We start from the raw sequence: 19,857 nt of genomic DNA, 5'->3' as shown, positions 1-19,857 counted from the left end.
TGGTGGCTATGACTAACAAGTCTCCTCTGACTGGAAGAAGAAAACAATTATCGTTTATCCAAATAAGGTTTATCTATAGATATAGGATTAGTATAATTTATTATTTTTGATTTGTAATTAATTAGTAATATTTAAAAATTTTAACAAAAAAAATATTAACTATTAAATTCGACTTTTTTTTTATATGGAAGTAAAAGTAGTGATATACTTTAACATTGTAATTTTTGGTGTTTTTCAAAAGTGTGGAAGATACACAAATTGGAGGGTCCGATTTTTATACTTTAAATTTAATTTTTTTTTAACAAAAATCCCTCGGTCCGATTTCTGTTCTCTCACAAATCCCTCGGTCTAATTTCTGTTCTCTCACAAATCTTTCAGTCCGATTTTTGTGTCCGATTGACGGTCCGTTAAACAGTTCCACATTTGAGAATAACACCCCATCAACCCACATTTTGAAAAAACACGATTGCTACTCCAATATCAAAAACAAAATCTGATTAAATTCTATCTCTAAATTCAATTTTAAGTTGTGATATTATAAAGGCCAAAAAGAAATTCAGAATATTTATGAGGACCAAAGATTGAAGCCTTTTATTTTTTGTATAAACAAAATACATATATATAAATTAATATTCATATAATAATCAAAACCAAAACTTATAATAACAAGGATTAGAGATGAAACAAAAAGGAGAATAAAAATAATCTTAAATTTTATAAAGACAAAAAAGTTTCTGTAATTTTCTTTTTTTTTATTATTTGTTCCTCTGAAAAAATTACAATTTGTCAATTTCAATCTAATATATAAACCACAAATCAGTTTGAACAAATAGTATTACAACTGTTAATGCCACAGAGAACATTTGCTCCCTAACACCCTACAACATGCTTCAAAATTGGTTGAATCAACCATTAAGATCTCTTCACAATGGCCGTGGCAAAGAAAGGATGATGAGTGAAGGTGAAAGAAATTTTTAAAGATGGTTCAAGGACTCCAACTCTGCTAATGACATTTAAGGCAATGTTGTTGTGTTCTGCAACTTGCTCAATTCTACGAATTTCAGCCATCATGTCAGCATCATGTGCGAAACTACTCTTCACATCTTTTGCAATCCTATGAGCTTCTTTGAAGTGATCTGACAAAACTTGAGTCTGAAGAAGGAACAATCAAACATATGAAAATAGTGCAAATGTAAACCAAACAGACTCAGATTCAGACTGTTCTCAAGAGAATACATAAGGAGAAGTTAGACATATGAAAATGATGCAAATGCAAACCAAACAGACTCATTGTTTTCAAGAGAAACATACAGAGAAGTCAGCGTGGATAGTGGACTCTTTGAATGTCACATACGAGACGCGATCAGGAAGGCAAGCTTTTTGTAAAAGCTCAAACTGCTGCATGAATACCTAGAGAAAAGTCTCACAATGTCAATAAGGTTTTAAGTAAAATCTCGTAGTGTGAAATACTTTAAGCTATACTAGATATTAGATAACAAAGCAAATCCCTAGAGTTGATCCGAAGAATTTTAGTGCTGAAGACAAGAATGTAACAGAAATTCATATAACTTACCTCACGTTCAGTATTGAAAGGGCTTTGTGGTGGAACTAATTTGTGTTCATTTCTCAATGCAGCAAGCATCATGCTTAGACCTTCAGCTAGATATATTTGGCTTTGAAGAAACAAAACTGCTGCAGGAATTTGATAATCTGTTCTTGCATCTTTCAAATAATCTCTTTTCTTCTTTGTCTTCTTTTTAGCTGATACATAAAGAACATATGTAAACATTGAGTAACAGACACCATAAGCTAGTGTAATAATATTTTACAAATGCAGAGTTACATTAAAACTTAATGATGTTATAATAGTCATCAATTGTCGCATAAACAAAAAATAAAATAATCCCTCAACATAAATTTTTTTTCTCAAATAAGAACTTCGATATGAATTACAATCACACGTACCTGTACCACTGCTCATTGCCATCCTAATATGTTTCTTCTCCGCAAGCTTAGTCAACACAGCATAAATATACCAATATACCATGCAATAATCATGTACAGAGTAAAGTTCCAATTCAAATCCTAAAATCAGAAATCGATAAGCTATCCAATAAGTTTGCTCTTCAACCCAGGGAAGAATTTGTTGAAATATTGTGATGCTTATATGCTGCCAAAACACATGTATTAGCAAAAGTTTACAATTCCATAATAAAATGATTCATCAACCCATGTTTTTCCACAAAAAAGCATGTATGCTAAGTAACTCATGAGAAAAATTCACACTTCACATGAATTTAATAATTAATATTGCATTTAAAAAGTTTGTGACAGTGTTCCAGAGAGCAGCGCTTTCATGCAGATAAGTGGAAAGTTACAAGTTACTTCTTTCATTTGGTAAAGAAACAAACCTTGTTGTCAGAGATGTCTGAAGTTTCTCCAAACTCCTTTTCAAAAGCTAACTCCAACTATACAGCAGACAGTAGAGTGCAAGATTAGATTACAATAGTTTTGCTTTTAATGAATTTGTGATAATCATAATATATACATATATAGTTCAACGTACATAAATTGGCAAGATCATAGCCCTTTAATAAAAGAAGAAAGGATGAGGAAATTCATAGTAGTCTCAATTGTACAAGCAGATCATATAGTAGTTTAAATAGGAAGGAAGAAAGGAAGTTCAAAGCATACTTTGCAAAAGAAGCAAACGCATACCTGCACATAGGTGACACGCCAGTCTTGTAACATTTTACCTAGCTTACGCCTTTGCCATGCAGCATTTGTACAAAGAATTTTGAGCAAATTTATCACTAACTGCATGCATAATATTGCACAGGTTTAAATTATTCTTAAAGAAAAAAAGGAAGTAAAGAGTAGGAGTTACGTAGACTGCCAATCATATAGCATACCAAACGACTCATTACCTGTCCTAGTTGCACCATAAATTCATTTTCCTGAATGACATGACTCTTTGTGAATTCAGGTAATCCAGCGGCTCTAATGACCACAGAAAATATAGGTTCTCGACCATAGAGTTTCCCTCCTTGGACGAGCAAAATCTGATAACAAGTTGTAAAGGGTTAACTAGGAAGCAAAGGTTCAAAACAATAATGGTAAGTAAAATTCTATTAATTTGCATTTAGAACATGTCTTTACTGGCAAGTGGATTAACAAACCAAGAAGACATGTGTCAACATGCTACTTAGAAGCGTGGAGATTTGATGTGTTAGCTTATGTGTCTAGCATCCAATAACAGGTTTTCAAGAGTGAAGTATCACAACAAATCTGGTACAGCGGTACTTAGCTATGCATAATAAACCTTTAATACTTTATTCATAGATGTAAGCCTCGTCAATGATAGCAACCACCTTGTGTGTATGAGTTTTTTTTTTCGGTTTCTTGTGTGTATGAGTTGATAATTTGACAAATATTTAAACGATTAAATTGTTGGTTTACAAAAAATATTCACTAAAAATAGCTAAAAGCACTTGACGATCCACCTGAAGATGAGCTCTAGAAACCAAATCAGGTTGAGATTTCTGGAAGTTAACTACAAAGAGCAAAGCAGCCTCCAATGATGGGTCCAACGTATAGGAACATATATGGTCTAAATCTTGAAGAAGTTTTACAAAATAGTCAAGTGCCTGGCAAAGATAAATGGAAATATTATAATGTAGGAAGTATGTTTGTTTGTTGGAACAAAAAATAACTCTGTAAACACTTACCTTCTCCCAAGAAAGAATTTCAATTGCCCGTGGTGGTGTTGGGGCTGCTAATCTACAGTTTATACTAGCATCAAAGCCAATTGGCTGATTGCCAGATGCAGTTGTATTGCTTCTATTTTGTCCAGAAATTTCCTGAGCCCTAGCTCTAAGAAACACTGACGATTTCCGAATGGAATCAATCTCTGCAATGCATGAAGCTATGTGCTTTCTTCCCAACTCTAAACCTCTTCCTTGGGGCCGTCTCATAGATATTAAGAGATGGTAAAAGTGCTGAAAGATAATTCATACTGTGTGAGACTCTAGACAAAGAAAACATGATTTCTCAACAAAGAGACCCAAAACTGAAATAAGAGGTAAATTATTACATGATGGAAGCAAAATATACTAAACAATAATAAAATTATTGCAAGGGAAATCTCTAGGATTAGGTGAATCATTTTTTGGATTGGGTAGTTTACATGAGGTCATTCTTTGATTTCTTTCATACCTCCAAGTCATGCTGCCATCATGACTAAACAAAAATAAGGGGAAAAGACACTAATGTATATAGGGTACAGAAGGTTCCAGTAACTAGTATCCAAGTGTAAAAACCAGATGGCAAACAGTGGATATGGGCCTCTGGAATAGGACACCCTCAAGTTCCTAGTTTGAGCTTAAAAACTATACTAATCAAGGAAAGTGGAAAAGCTACATGCTAATTTTACAATTTTTATCATCCTATTGTTGACATGAGTAGATTGATTTAGGTATGTTTATTAATGAATAGACACAACTTATGCTTAACACATAAACTGAGCATGATTATATGATTCTGCATGATTTACATAACTTAAAAGAGAACAAACATAGGATAAAACCTTACGAAAGCGTAATCGACATAACAATGCTTTGCAGTAGCCTTCTTCCAGATCAGGATTATTTTGAAGGGGCTCTATATCTGCAACCAAATAGCCCGCAATTCAATTATAAGCATAAAGATAAGCCATACCCTTTATTTAGTTTAGGCAACCACACAATCATGTTGGGTTTGACGGTTAAAGGTTCAAAGATCATAACAGTAGCACAACACCAGATGTTATGAGCAGCAAATGGAAAACAATTAACAGCGGAATTGCCTATGTTTGAACTCAGAACTTAATGATCACCCATTTAACTACAAAGTTGTACACATTTCAAATATGTAAAATTATTATAATAGAGCGTTGAGCTTGCCACAACAGGTATTCAGTACAATTTTAAACAAAAGAATATCACCAATCATCAAGGGTGATAACTTCAAAGTTTAATAATTTCAGCTAGACATAACCACCTAGAGGCCCTCCCATTCCCTTCTGCAAAACTATTTGAACTTATGTCACTGTTATAATACCTAATTTAATTAAGAAATAAAAATTAGTGTTCAGGTTTCAATTTACCTTCTGAAACTCTTTTTTTGGACGATGAGGCTTTACAAGCACGTAATTGGCGCGACACTGTTTCTTCAACAGCATTTAGCATTGATAAACACTTCTCATCTCCATTTCCACCAAGAGGAAGGCCATATGACATGGTAAAAAGATCCTCTTCCTAACACAAAAATATCCAATTATAAATAGCAAAAAGGGAAAATCTATGAATCTGATTCCATAATAATAGAAAAACAAAGAACCCTAACTTTCAATTCCATTTAGTGACAGCAAGACAATAATAATCACATTCTTCCAAAACAATAAAACTATAAGATCAATCCAGGGAAGACTAAAATTTTTTGGACAAACAGCAAAACCCCAAAAAATGTTGACATATAATAAAGACAGATATAGAGCTGTTGGAATACTTTACTTCATGTGTGCGTGCGTCCGATACAACTGAAAGAACTTCTTTGCAAGTTTCCTGGATGACTTTACAGTAAGAGTGCAACAGGGCATGTGATGATGTTCTTTCAGTCTGCAGGAGATAGAGGCAAGAATAGACAGTTTGTGCCAATGAATGACCCTTGTGCCATGTAGCCTGCATGTCAAATGATAACTAAGGTAAAGATGGGAAAATATATCATTTTTTGATAAATTTAGCAGTAGTAAAGATATTGAATTAAAAAATTCTACTATTTGAATATCTTTAAAAATTCTTATTTATTTGATAAATGTTTCACGATTTCCTTAGAGGGGAAAGAAAGCGAGTCCATTTATTGAACAAAGACAGAGTTTGATAAACTAATAAAATAGAGAAAATAGATATCATTATCTTTAACCAAGTGGCCAATGTCCTAGCTTTGAGAATGGAGAAAACCCTCACTAGGAGATCTATAACCATTCAGAACCTCAAAAGCATTGGCCCTTGTAATGGGAGATGTACATTGGTCAGCCTTTCGTGGAATGTGCATGCATTATGCCCACCTACATACTTGTTTTAGAGAGAGATGTTTCACTCCTTGAAGACAATTGACCATTCTACTAAACCAAAGACATGCTTAGACCATACAATTATAAGGTAAACTATACGAAAAGTACAAGCAAGGAAACATATCGAAAAGACCTCGCAGGCTAGTAAATGGTCCATGATGTCAATTGTGCAGCGAACATCCGTAGTTTTATCAACACTAATAGGAATTGGGGCAGCACCATCCTCGATGGCCTCCTCAAGAGAGTAATATTTACAAGCAATGCCTGAATCCATCTTTGGATCCATTATCTGACAGAAACGGCAAATAAGAAAGTAACCAAGTCAGGCATACAATACAATCACAAAATACTCAAGAACATTAACTCTGGAAAATGGCTTCTCTCCATGCATCTCTAGATATTTCTTACGCAACAAGCGAAGCTGATTATCAAATTTCCAAAAGCTTAATTATTGACAAGAAAATGGATAATCATGCCAAATGCAGCTTAAGATATATAAAAATAAAGACACATAAATCCCCCCACACCGAAAGGGTACTAAGCAACACGAAACAATACCTCCAAAGCAGACATGGCAGCATAAAGATTGAAATTATCGCCATGAATGAGCTCTCCCTCTTTAAGATCTGTATCCACCAGGGCAAATTGGTTAAAGAGAACGAAAAATGCTCCTCTTATAAGAGTTTTGCTATAAAGTGAGAGAGAATAGAATCATCTACTATCAGATCACTAAATGTTGATGACTACCCCCTAGAAAAGTATCAGTACATCAACATCCCCTATGCTTAGTTCATTAGATAGAACCTTTGGAATAACAATAAAAAGAAGGGAGTTTATGCTATGATCAGCGTAAGCAGCAGCAGCAGCATTAGAGGAGCAAGAGAGTAAATTTATGAAGCTGCGGAACTGTAATCAAAATTCAAAACCCTTCAGCAGAGAACTGAGTGTGTAAAATCGAGGTAGGAGAAAGAGGGTACCTTGGCATGCGGCATGGAGGAGTGGGGAAGCATCAGCCCAAACAGAGTTATCACCGGAGTGAATAGCAGAGCGTGGAGGAGGCACGGTGGCGTTTCCATCCGTGCGATCGTTAGAGGCCATAGCAAAAGCTTCCGAAGCTTGAAACTTGGTATCACTCATCATAAGATGAATTTAAGAAGAGTGTGGGTTCTGTATTGGTTGGGAATTTTAGAAAGCAGCTAAGCGAAAAAAGCGTGCGCTTGACGAAGGGTTTAGGGTATCATACATTCATACCATTACCATGCTATGCTATCTCATCAATCCCATCAATGCCACTCTACTCTATTTACTTTCAGGATTCTCACTATTTCTCTCACATTCACAATTTGTTAATACAATATTATATTATATTGAAGGGTTTTGTTGACTAATAGTATTTTAACACCATTTTTTAAAAATTCAAAATTTTTTTTTTTAATAAAATTGAACAAAATGCCAGATATAAACTAGAGGTCTCCACTTTGAGTCTGACTCTAACTTTGAAAAAAGAACAAAGCGTATAAAATTAGTTATATTAAAAAGAAAAATATAAGTAGATCAAGGTAGAGAAAATCGAGATTTTACGTGAAATCAAAAAAAGTAAATAAAAAACGTAAAACGTAAAATCTTAACAAGATTTAAATCGTAAAATCGTAAGACTTAGCACAAATTTCGTAAAATCGATAAACTCATTTAAAATCGTAATATCGGAAGATTTTAAGAGTTAAATCGAGATTCTAACTACTATGAAGTAAATAATAAAAATATTAAACAATATGAACAATAAATATATCGAATATTCAATTTATTAGGTGTGTGAATGGTTATTTTAATATTTAAATTTAGATAAGTATTTTGAAATGTAATATGTTTTACTTTATTTGGGCCCGTTGTTTATGTTATTCAAGAAAATTATTGGTTACCTAACATAACCCTTTTATGATCAAAATCTAATTTTGTTGTTGTTATAATGTGCTATGTTCTAAAGTTTCTTTTATAAATAAAAAATGACCTTGTAATTGAATATACACTTGTGTAGAGTGATAGACCAAGAAACAAATACAAACTTGAGTATTGTAATATTATTTAGGAAGGAGAAAAATAGTAAAAAGAGAGTATTTAGGTGAGAGAAAAAGTCAAGTAAGCAATTAGTGTTAATAAATCAAACTACAAATTACCTATATATTTTAAGTTGACTATATAAAAGGAGAATGGATATTTTGTCCAAAATAAAATATGGTTTACTAATTTTCACATGCACTTTGTTAGTTAGTTTAGAGTGAATATCCTTTTTAAACTCTTGATTATTATTTTTTCTGGGAAAGTACTCTCTCTAATTATCCCCAAATATTATGATGGTCTCATCTATTAAAGAAATTAGACCAATAAACTCCTGCAACTGATTGCAAAACGATAACCGATGTCTAACATGAAAATAATTTATTATTTGATAAGAAAGCTATAGCTCATTGTAGTTTATTGTGCATCTTCATGCAGTTAAGTTCAGTTCATGCATGAAAATTTCTTGATACAAAGTAAGGGTTGAAGTAGACAATGACTATGACACTTAAAAATGAAACAACAAAAGTTGCTGCAAAACTCCACATGAAGTTGTCTCTGAACTCATTTTCCTCTGCATGAAGATCTGAATGCATTATCGATTCTCCACCAGAGATTGAAGTACAACTATGCTGCAATGGAGGTCCACAAAGAAGAGGGTTCCCTTCATAACTACTCTCTCCAAAAGTTGCAAACTGGTATTTGGCCTCCGGTGTTGTTCCAGACAGATTATTGTAAGCCACAGAGAATATTGACAAGCTATATAGCTCTACTAATTTTGAAGGAATGTGACCAACCAATTTGTTATGTGAAAGATCCAAGCTTTCTACTTGCTTGAGGTTAGAAAATGTTTCTGGGATAGGACCACTTAAATGGTTATTTGACAAGTTTAAGGTATGAATGCTACTAAGGTTTCCAATTTGATGAGGAATTGCACCTGTTAACATGTTACAAGAGAGGTCTATTCCTGACATATAGTACAATATGTTTCCCTTGTATGATTCTAACCTACTCTTTGACATGAATTCCACTTCTTGTTCCTCGTCCGAGACGAGACCTTGGATATCGATGCCATTATCTACATGAAGAAGATTTTCAGATATGTACTTGGTGAATTTGATGGGGAATATTATGAAATACTCACCAAATATGATATTGTCTAATGGATCCAAGAGTCCTGAAGATGCATCATTCAAGCATGAAGGTATATCCCCAGAGAATGTATTGTGTGAAAGGTCTAATATGCTTATGTGCCTTAGTTGACACATCACAGTGGGAATGGAACCTTCAAGGTTGTTACCCTTTAGAAGGAGAATTCTCAAGTTTGAAAAAGTGCCAATCCAACTTGGAATTTCACCTGAGAATTTGTTGTTCATCAAGTCCAATGTCAATAGCAAGGAAGAGTTGGCCAAAGCATTGGGAATGGGTCCTGAGAACTGATTTCCCTGCAGATGTAAGTACCTCAACTTTGACATGTCAAAACAACTTGGCAAAGTTCCATTGAAATTGTTCTTAGACAGGTCTAAATATGTAAGCCTGTTTAGTTTGCAAAGTTCTTGAGGTATAACACCCTGCAAATTATTCTGGGACAACAGTAGAGAACTCAATTGTTGAAAGCTTCCAATCCAACCTGGTAGCTCTCCATTGAGATGATTGTAGCTCATGTCTAGTACTCTTAGCAGAGAACTATTCATGAACACATCTGAGATCTCTCCCGTGAAGCGATTATTGTCCAGGCGCAAAACACGCAATTGGCCTAACTCGGCTTTAGAAGACAATATTGGACCAAACAGGTTATTCTTAGATAACTTCAGAAACTCCAATGACTTCACACCTTTCAAGAACTCAGCCGGCAATAGGCCAGACAAACTGTTTGATGACAAATCTAATATCATAAGCAGGGCCATATGTCCCATTGAAGCTGGAATGACACCATGCAATTCAGATTTGGACATGTTCAAGACTCTTAAATTCTGAAAGCTGGTGCCAACACAACTGGGAATTTCGCTTTTGATAGGATTGTGTGAAGTATCCAAAGTATTCATATCTTGATATCTTGAAGTACAATTGAGCTCAAGGGGTCCAGTCAAGAAATTGTTACCAAGATCAAGAACTTCTAGTCTTGAGTTATTTATCAGTATCCAGTGGGGGAACCTTCCTATGATGCTGTTATAGCTAAGATCAATCACTCTTAAGTCACTTTGGTATAAAAGAAAGCTAGGAATGCCCTTGGTGTGTTCATTGAGCGTGCAATTCGATAAGCGCAAGACCTTTAATTGAAACAAAGGTATGAAAGGAGGATTCTCAGTTTCAACCTTCAATTGAGAGTTGTAGCTAAACAGATCAAAGACTTCAAGGTTAGAGTGATTGACGAGTGAACTGAAGCTAAAGGAGCCTCGGAAAAAGTTATTAGATAGAGAAACATATGATAGTGATTTGAGACTAGATATGAACAAAGAAGGGAAAACTCCTTGAAACTGATTATGTGCAACATCAAATACATGGAGAGATGTTAGGTTGCTAAAACACAGTGGAATCTGTCCTACAAACTGGTTGTGGCTAAGGTCCAAGTGCTGAAGATTCTTGAGCTTACATAAGCCTCCTGCATAAAGGGAAATTTGTGATCTTGCAGTAATTTTGTGCATGGTTAAGACTAATAGCAAGAGTTCTTAAAAGTTAAATTATATATGTGAATAAACTCACCTTGAGTTGGTAAAGAGCCAACTAAATTATTCATAGAAAGAGAGAGAGCTTGCAAAGATGTAATGTTTCCAATTGATCCTGGTAGGCTTCCAGATAGTAAATTATTCCCAAGATCCAGGACCTCCAACTTGCTTAAAGTAGAAATTTCTTTAATCAGGCCAAAAAAATAAAAACCACTGTTGAGTATCCAAAAGATTCACAAGAAATTATCAAATCATACAATAAATGCATTCTTGCTCCAAGTGTTACCTTGCAGAAAATGAAAATTGGTGAGACCTGTGAAAGATAGATCTAACATCTGAACCACTGGCAATTCATCCAAAGATGGAACTTGAGTTAAAGGGTTCCCCTTTAAACTAAGAACTTTCAAGTTGTTTAATCTGATAACACCATTTACACCTGCCCCAGAGCTATTGAGAGTTACAAATATGAAGAAACAAAACCAGCCATAAGAACATAACCAAATTCAATACAATCATATCATAGGTATATACAAATAATACCTGTCAAATAGTTCCAGGACAAGTCTAACACTTGAAGTTCAGAGAAGGGAAGCAGATAAGAAGCATTTAAGGACCAATATGCATTATTAGCGAGTTCAAAATCTCTTATCTTATCAAGAACAAGTTGTGTTACTACTGGCCTTGGGTTTGTAGTGGTGTTGTCACATATGACCCTCTCCCAATCACAGCAATCATTATTGTTGTGGCTATCCCATGTAGGTAAGGCAGTTCCATTAGGATCATTGATAGCATCTTTTAACTTCAAAAGTGCAATCCTCTCTCCCTCACTGCATGCATGTCCTATATTCCTATCATTCACTATAACAAGCATCATGCAAACCACTAGTCCCAAAACCCACCTCAACAATAATGTTATACAAAGATCCATGCTTCGGATATAATTAATCTACTAATTTAAAGTTTAAACCTTACTTTAAATTTGTATATAGTTGCTATTGATGGATGTGCTGTTAGTTGTTACTTGTTACTTATCTTTGTCCAAATTAAAAGTGGGGAAGACTAAATATTCATGGCTAGACTTGAGTCTTGACTTTTGACTAGCACAGTGGGTCATTGCCCTGTGAAAGTGGAACGTGGATGGTATTTTATTTGTTCTGAAACTTTGAAATCAATGGAATTGCTCACATTCCATTGTTTGGTACCACACACGTAACTGCCCTAATTCTACCCCTTCCTGTACGATAGATACGCCTTGTCATGCTCTAGAAACCTCGGGAAAAAACGCTAGGAAAATTAAATTGATGTGCGATATCAGTTCAGCTATACATCTAAGTGTTTTTAGCCACCAAATCTAACTAAGTTGGCCCAAACTCAACGAAAACCACTCTCATCATACAAGCATATCCACACACGCTTCAATAGCGCAAAACATATCCTTCTCCATCTTTGTCTTCGCGTTCTTCCTTCTTCTTTTTCGCTTTCCTCCTCCTCCGTCTTCGCACTCCTTTTTCTTTGCGTTCTTCCTTCTTCTTCGCCTTCCTCCTTCTTCTTCTTTCTTCTTCTTTCTTCTTCTTCTTCTTCTATGTTTTCTCTCTACTATCATCATTCTTTTATTGCTACTGTTGTTATTGCGTTTTTTTCTTTTTCCTTCCTTTAATTGAGGTTTATTTGGATCAAAAAATGAATTTGATGTGTTTTTATTGATGATTGAGTTTTTTTTACTGCTTGTTCAAAATTGAACTAATTTCGGTTCATTTGTAAATTAATTGAGGCTCACTTGATACTGCTGATAAGCATTGACCAGGTTTTTTATTTCTTAAATAATTTCGGTTTATTTTTTAGTTTAATTAAGGTTCATTTGAATCCAAAAATAAATTGTATGTGTTTTTGTTGATGATTGAGTCTTTTTTACTGTTTGTTTAAAGTTGAACTAATTTCAGTTTATTTGTGTGTTAATTGAGGTTCTATTTGTGTGTTAATTGAGGTTTATCTGCTGATAAGTATTGGCCAAATTTTTTATTTCTTAAGTAATTTCGGTATATTTTTTAGTTTAATTAAGATTCATTTGAATCCAGAAATAAATTGTATGTGTTTTTGTTGATGATTGAGTCTTTTTTTTACTGTTTGTTCAAAATTGATACACCGCCATGAGCTTTGGCAATGTTATTGATCAATTCCATAATAAGTACGGTTTTACCCACTCCAGCTCCGCCAAAGAGTCCAATCTTTCCTCCACGGCGATAAGGAGCTAAAAGATCTACTACTTTAATTCCGTTTTCAAAAATGGATAATTTTGTGTCTAATTGTATAAAGGCAGGCGCGGATCGATGAATAGGAGATGTTGTGCGAGTATCTACAGGACCCAAATTATCAATAGGTTCGCCAAGTACGTTAAAAATTCGTCCTAGAGTTGCTCCGCCCACTGGAACACGTAGGGGAGCGAACTAATTTCAGTTTATTGGTGTGTTAATTGAGGTTCATTAAGTATTGACCAAATTTTTTATTCTTGAAGTAATTTTAGTTCATTTCTTAATTTATTTGAGGTTATTTGGATTCAGAAATGAATTCGATGTGTTTGTCTTAATTGAGGTTCACCGACCAAATTTTTTTTGCAAAAAAGAATGAAATTATTCATTATCATTTTATTCAAATGTATTAGATTCCATTCCATTCCATTCAATTAGTTCAGATTTAAATAAACAGTCAAAAAAATTCAATAATCAACTAAAACACGTCAAATTCATTTCTGGATTCAAATGAATATCAATTAAATTAAAAAATGAACCGAAATTACTTAAAGAATAAATAATTTAGTCAATACTTATCAGCAGCATCAAGCATCAAAATGATCCTCAATTAGCATACAAATGAACCGAAATTAGTTTAAATTTGAATAAATAATCAAAAAGACTCAATCATTAACAAAAATACATCGAATTCATTTCTGGATCCAAATAAATCTCAATTAAACTAAGAAATGAATTGAAATTACTTAAGGAATAAAAAATTTGGTCAATACTTATCAGCGGTATCAAGTGAATCTCAATTAACACACAAATGAACTAAAATAAATTAAGAAATAAACCGAAATCATTTAATGATAGCATAAGAGAAAATCAAAACTAATAAAGATGCTTGCAAAATGTTGATGTTATTAACGATGACGATAACGAAAAGAAAAAGAAAAAGAAGAGGCAATATTGGAGAAGAAGGAGGAGGAGGGGGAAGAAGAAGAAGAATCTACGTGCACAAATTTAAAAGAAGAAGAAAGAGAAGAAAAAGGAGAAAAAGACGCATGATTTGAAAAGTTGTTATAACAACTTGCTTAGACTTAATTAAGTATTTTACTTAGATGTAGAGTTTTATTGGTGCGCAATTATAGACCCGACATATTTTTATCCAAAATCTTAAAACATGAATTTATAGTGGGATGAAAATACTTCTTGAATAAGAGAAAATACATAAATAATTATATCTTTAATATGCTCTCTTAAATAATTTAGTTTTGAATTTGCATAAATTTTATATAAGAATTCTTTCTCTTTTTATTTCTTTTATGATGAATTTTTTTTTTGGTCATAGAAATTATGATATTACTATATAAAGCAATATTTTTAAAAAATTTAAACGGATAAAAAAAAGATACAAACATGCAGATCTCTATATTTTATAGCGTTTGATTAATTTTAACTAATGTAAAAGTTGTACATTCAACCTTGAAACTCAAGTATGTTATTGGTGCTACTAAGGTGAAGTATACAGTGTACACAATGTTCATCTCAATTGAATAGCCTGATGTTGAGCCTTCTAAGCCATATAGAGTGAAGAATCATATGCAACACATCAAACGGCTTAGCCGGTCGATTCAACTGAAAATGTGTCTGCACTTGTAACACCCTCCCTTGCATCTTGGAGTACTTCTTGTACGACACACCTTTCAATATGTTCTTGATCTCAGGTATCTTCTCCGATGGAACATGCAGCGAGAACTTGCTCCAATCAAGAACATCACTGAACGGAAGCTCATAGTAATCGGAAACAATCACAGGAACACACCCTGCGTTAATGGACTCCACGATTCTAGGACTTGCAACTTCGTAGCCACTCGGACAGAGACAGAACATGCTCTGTCCCATGAGAGCATTGTAGTCAGCGCCACGTGGAAGGTACTCGTGGACTTGGACCTCTTTGTCTTTGTCCTTCCAGTGATCTAGGAGCCGCTTCCTTATGCTACCGTGAGACCCTCCGGCGAAGAAAGCCAGTATTGTTTTGTGGTGGTTGTTTATTGGGTGCAGTTGGGAAAGGTGGTAAGGCACTTTGATTTCGGGAATTGAGACATCTTTGCTGGGATTGAATTCTTCTGAGTTGTTAGCATTGCATAGAACTCTTATTATGTTTTTGAATAACTTTCTCCCTAATTTCTTTCTTGAGATTTCTGGTGCCTGCAACAATCAATACACATGCATGCATTCATTCCAATTTCTGTATCATAGTACAGTTTTTATGTTGAAAACATGAAATTGTTGCTTGCATCATTTGAATCAGTTAAGATGCTATCATGGACTTAATTCTTGTGGACATCTACTATCATCTCGTCACACCAAGGAATTTTGTATCAATGATGTAGAATGTTACATAAGTTTAAGAGGAGTGCTAGGGACTAGTAATTTTTGTGTTTTGTAACCATCAATTGGCTATTAATATTGTTTTTAATGATATGAGATTACATTTAATGGTAAGAAATCACTCATTTTTTTATGGTTAAGTATTAGCCACAAAACACAAAAGTTAGTAGTCCCTATTTCTAAGTTTAATTCATAAAGGTTTTAATAAAGTCAATTAGTCTTAAACTAATTTACGTATGGACTTGACTCACTTCTAGACTCACATTAATTATTGAGTAATTATCTATCTGATTTAAGTAAAATTTATAAAATGTTAAATGATAAATAATAATAAATAAGTTGATTTGCATGTCAATGAATCAATAGAAAAGTAATAGAAAACTATGCATGAATCAATGAATCAATAGAGAATTTATATCTTATTGTTAAATTTGACTATGAACCAATAAAGTTAAAAATACTCTATTTTTAAATTACCTCCTAAACCTTAACACTAAGATAATTATCTGTACGTCTAGTGAATTGAACATCTAGCCATTATTAAATGTGCATGAATAAATCGAATCAAAAGAAATAATCATCCAATTAAAAATAATGAATATAATTATCTGTATACCTATTAAATTGAACATCTGACATATTCATTGTTCACATTATTTAGTATTTTCATTATTTTTTAACTACTAATTACTTGTGAGGTTAAAAAAGAAGTTTAACTCAAGTGATTATTAAGATTAGTCATGTGCACTAAAATATTTCTTGAAATCTTAATTACATTAATTATATTTTTGAAATTGATAAAAGTGCTGAGGTTAATCTATCAATCTTTTTTGTCAAGTGTAAATATAAAATAATTTCGTGCCTTTTTATCAATTTTAAAAATATAATTAATATAATTAAAATTTTAAAGACTAATTTAATATATGACATATTTAAAGACTATTTTGAGACTTAATTCGTACTAAAAATAAGTACCCAGTCATGGCAAGAGGCTATGAAATGGTCAGCGCCGTTGGTCCTATTCCAGTAAGGGTGTTTGCGGACTATGGTTTGGGTGTAATCAATGACCACTCTCATCAGTGGGCCGCGAGAGTAGCTCACCAGAGGACGGTAAAGGTAATGTACGATCTGAGCCACGCTTATGGGCATCAGGAACGCGTGGGCCTCCTCTGGCCTATGGGCCCAGAATGGGCTTGAATCATTTTCTAGTTCGGACATCAACTGTCCCTCAATCCCGTAAATGTCTTTCATGGGCCATTCATGGAAGAATGGCGGCTCTCCTTCTCTGTAAGTCCACACTTTGAATCTCTTCACCATCTCTATGTGACTCCTGAAGGTAAAAATCAACGCAAATTTTCAAAACAAAATAAAAATATCAATTAATACCAAATATATAACAATATTTTTTAAAATGTCTAAATCATTAAAATTTAGATTTTATTCATTTATTTTTTTAAAGAAAGAAACACGTATCTCGCCATTCCGTATACTTAATCATAATTGGTAGAGTATATGTGAAATCTAAATTTCATAACATGCCTAAAAAAAAAAAAAAATTAACGTTTATGATTGATTACCTTTTATTATGAATTTATATTTATATATTTCCTTTCGGTTCAAGATCTGGATGATCATACTTCAGAGGTAAACGTGTGACCTAATCATATTCCCATATATATATATAGCTCCAAGGGATAGGAAGGGAGCAAATGGAATAATGCGAGTGAATATTATTGATGTTCTTTAAATTATTTTAATATATATTTTATATTTAAATGTATATTTTATGGTGGTAATTAATTTTGGCGAATGATTTTAGTATTTCAGTTTACATTTGTTCCAATGATAATAATTTATATCATATCATTATATTGAGGTAAATATTCTTGTAATGATATTTTCGTATAAAAATAGTATTATAGATTATATATTTAACCAAATATATTTCATTAACTATTTAAAAATTTATAATGTCATTTTTATATGAACATGTGTGATGTGAGTATTACCCATAAAGAGATAGTAAATTAAAATTGTATAATAGTGATGAATGATATAGTTTACTTAACTGATGAAAAGCATAAGGGTTTCTGTAAACGGGTCCAATGGGGACAAAATTCTCTTCCTTCTCCGATGTGAACTTCCGCATCCGTATCGCTCTCAGAATTGCTCCTCTTGCTTCAGCCAAATCTTTTTCAATTCTCACCAGACTACTATTATTCCTTTTCTTCCGCTATATATTATTATACACGACCATCAATTAATATTTTCAGTCAAAATAATTAAATTCTCCACAATAATCACCATGAAGAAAATAATTAAATTATGCTGATGATATTTTTTATATTCAAACATAATAATTATTGTTAAAAAATGAAAAGGGAGATAAGAAAAAAATACACACGTACTATTATTCCACTAGTGGAATCATGAGAAACATCATGACTAGGGGATGAAGGTGGCATCAATGGTGGAATACTATGTTGTTGTTGTTGTTGTAGCACATTATTAGGAGCATGTTTGGAATGAAGAGAAGTTTTGAGTGGCAAAAGGAGACCTAATTCAATTCGACTATTATACGCACATATGGCCAGGAAGAAGAGAATGATGAACATCATCGTTATACTGAATATCAGCCTTGAATTTGTTGTTAGCAAGGTTGATGGTGATGATGATGCCATGGCTATCTATTCTCTATCTATCTATTATTATTGTTCTCACACAAAAATTGTGATTTAATAATCAATATGTATGTATATATGTATGTATGTATGTATGTGTAGTAGTAGCTATATATCTATAAGCTATAAGCTATGTTAATTAGTACAAAAGGAAGAAGCTATAAGGGATGGGAAGAAGATGGACATAGACATAGCATGAGGGATGATTGTGGAGGAAAAAAATTAAAATGTTATAGAGAAGTTGACCAAACAGTAAGGTAACTAGAGAGAAGATAGATTCATTTGTTGTGGTTGGTTCATAATAGTTGGTCATGGAATTCATGAAACTTTTCTTGAACCATAGAGCAAGCGCACTAACTATATATGGAGCCAATTACACACACTTATTATTAGGTGTAATGCTGTAATTATGATTTAGACATGAACCTGCTGCAATAGCTAGCTTAGAATATAATGTTTTTTGGTGGTATAAATGCGCTCCATATACATATATAGCAGTTTTGCAAACATATTAATGGTCGGTGATTTCATTCTTTGGGGTAACAACAGTTGTCAATTACAATTAGGATTCATAACTTACCAATTTGGAGAAACGCCGGGGAACACAAGTATTATTATTATTATTACTACTACTTTAGAATTTAGATTTAATTATTTTGGATTAAACTAAACTTATTATTTGAAGGGCTATGAATGTTTGTGAATTTTGCATAACCAAACTCACCTTCAATATATTGTTATTAGAGTTGGATCGGAGGAAATAGCAAATCCTAATTAATCGGGTTTATAAGTCACGAAGCAGCCATACGCGCGTGTTTACAGCAATAATAATGCATGTAGCAACATTTTAATTCTGATGAATTTTATTTATGATTTAGGGTAATTTATCCGAATAGAATGAATGAGGCTCAAAATTATACAGATATTTTAAACACAATTTAATTGCACGTTTGTCCTATTTATATTTTTATGTAATTCGAATTACCATAACTTAATTTATACGAAATACATGTAACTTTATTCTATTTATTACTAATGCAATATATACATATAAATCTGATTTAATTTATTATTTGTACATAATTAATTATATATTTATTTTCTTATTAATTTTAAGATATAAATATTAATAAAAAATATTTTTTATTTAAATTTCAAAACCTACATCCAAAATAGCATAGGAGAGCTATTTTGAAATTTTGATTCCATCAGTGAAGTGAAATAATTTTTTAAAGAAAAGTCTAGGGGCTAATAACTTAATTAAATTCTTATTAATATGTAACCAGCAAAAGAAAAATGAGTAATTCTACAATATTGCATGAAATCTCACACTATTAAAAATATCATTAATAACTACTTAATGACTACATCACAAAAATTACTGCCCCGCTCATCCTTTAATTTAACGGGCAAAAAATTAAAGCACTCAAATTAAAGTTAGAGTAAACATATCACATGATGATGATACAACAAAAGTTTGCATTAACTTTTTCTGACATCAAAACTCCCGATAATAATTTTTAAAAATTAATAAGTTAAAAAAAATTTTAAAATTATTTATTATTTTATTTTAAATTTATAAATTTGTAAAGATATAAATTTTTTAAAGTTAAACTAAAATACAAATTTAATTTTTTTTATTTGTTTTAATTTTTTAATATTTTATTTAAATATAAATATAGAATATTTTTTATTGATATATTTATATTTTAAAATTAATA

At 32.6% G+C, this 19,857-nt stretch overlaps 3 protein-coding genes across 4 annotated transcripts; all 3 read right to left on the bottom strand.

Moving 5' to 3' along the window:
* Nucleotides 1-739: 739 nt before the first annotated feature.
* Nucleotides 740-7,425, bottom strand: LOC107461890 (uncharacterized). The gene is made up of 15 exons (XM_016080451.3): nucleotides 7,087-7,425; nucleotides 6,668-6,735; nucleotides 6,243-6,398; nucleotides 5,550-5,717; nucleotides 5,144-5,294; nucleotides 4,586-4,665; nucleotides 3,729-3,998; nucleotides 3,504-3,647; nucleotides 2,928-3,062; nucleotides 2,719-2,817; nucleotides 2,412-2,468; nucleotides 1,966-2,170; nucleotides 1,574-1,761; nucleotides 1,312-1,410; nucleotides 740-1,152 (listed from the first exon to the last, which is right to left on the bottom strand). Exons 1-15 carry the CDS (start codon nucleotides 7,247-7,249, stop codon nucleotides 913-915), a joined length of 2,223 nt encoding a protein of 740 aa, XP_015935937.1. The 5' UTR covers nucleotides 7,250-7,425; the 3' UTR covers nucleotides 740-912.
* A 1,149-nt stretch (nucleotides 7,426-8,574) lies between these two features.
* LOC107462007 (receptor like protein 21-like) lies at nucleotides 8,575-11,804 on the bottom strand. 2 transcript variants are annotated; one of them, XM_052258152.1, is made up of 5 exons: nucleotides 11,371-11,804; nucleotides 11,117-11,266; nucleotides 10,868-11,014; nucleotides 9,309-10,766; nucleotides 8,575-9,242 (listed from the first exon to the last, which is right to left on the bottom strand). In XM_052258152.1, the coding sequence occupies exons 1-5, from the start codon at nucleotides 11,756-11,758 to the stop codon at nucleotides 8,614-8,616; spliced, it is 2,772 nt and encodes a 923-aa protein (XP_052114112.1). In that variant the 5' UTR covers nucleotides 11,759-11,804; the 3' UTR covers nucleotides 8,575-8,613. The 2 variants fall into 2 exon arrangements, with proteins under 2 accessions (XP_052114112.1, XP_015936050.1); XM_016080564.3 differs by having other exon boundaries at nucleotides 8,575-10,766.
* A 2,805-nt stretch (nucleotides 11,805-14,609) lies between these two features.
* On the bottom strand, nucleotides 14,610-17,941 carry LOC107462017 (probable glycosyltransferase At5g20260). Its single transcript, XM_016080574.3, has 4 exons — nucleotides 17,864-17,941; nucleotides 17,525-17,688; nucleotides 16,431-16,785; nucleotides 14,610-15,272 (listed from the first exon to the last, which is right to left on the bottom strand). Exons 1-4 carry the CDS (start codon nucleotides 17,918-17,920, stop codon nucleotides 14,610-14,612), a joined length of 1,239 nt encoding a protein of 412 aa, XP_015936060.2. The 5' UTR covers nucleotides 17,921-17,941.
* Between the last annotated feature and the right edge of the window lie 1,916 nt (nucleotides 17,942-19,857).

Source organism: Arachis duranensis, chromosome 1 (assembly GCF_000817695.3).
Source record: "Arachis duranensis cultivar V14167 chromosome 1, aradu.V14167.gnm2.J7QH, whole genome shotgun sequence".
Classification (NCBI taxonomy): domain Eukaryota; kingdom Viridiplantae; phylum Streptophyta; class Magnoliopsida; order Fabales; family Fabaceae; genus Arachis; species Arachis duranensis.
This window is presented reverse-complemented; position numbering and strand designations above follow the sequence as displayed.

What these genes read in the sequence shown, in the direction of transcription:
- LOC107462007 (XM_016080564.3), bottom strand. Translation starts at nt 11,758, where the DNA reads ATGGATCTTTGTATAACATTATTGTTGAGGTGGGTTTTGGGACTAGTG. An exon ending in GTCCTGGAACTATTTGACAG is followed by an intron (nt 11,267 to 11,370) that starts GTATTATTTGTA and finishes GCTCTGGGGCAG; the next exon opens with GTGTAAATGGTGTTATCAGA. An exon ending in CAATTTTCATTTTCTGCAAG is followed by an intron (nt 11,015 to 11,116) that starts GTAACACTTGGA and finishes GCCTGATTAAAG; the next exon opens with AAATTTCTACTTTAAGCAAG.
- LOC107461890 (XM_016080451.3), bottom strand. Translation starts at nt 7,249, where the DNA reads ATGATGAGTGATACCAAGTTTCAAGCTTCGGAAGCTTTTGCTATGGCC. An exon ending in TTTCTAGAGCTCATCTTCAG is followed by an intron (nt 3,063 to 3,503) that starts GTGGATCGTCAA and finishes ACTTGTTATCAG; the next exon opens with ATTTTGCTCGTCCAAGGAGG. An exon ending in CTTTCAATACTGAACGTGAG is followed by an intron (nt 1,411 to 1,573) that starts GTAAGTTATATG and finishes ACTTTTCTCTAG; the next exon opens with GTATTCATGCAGCAGTTTGA.
- LOC107462017 (XM_016080574.3), bottom strand. Translation starts at nt 17,920, where the DNA reads ATGCCACCTTCATCCCCTAGTCATGATGTTTCTCATGATTCCACTAGT. An exon ending in ATTCCACTAGTGGAATAATA is followed by an intron (nt 17,689 to 17,863) that starts GTACGTGTGTAT and finishes AATAATATATAG; the next exon opens with CGGAAGAAAAGGAATAATAG. An exon ending in TAGCCTCTTGCCATGACTGG is followed by an intron (nt 15,273 to 16,430) that starts GTACTTATTTTT and finishes TGATTGTTGCAG; the next exon opens with GCACCAGAAATCTCAAGAAA.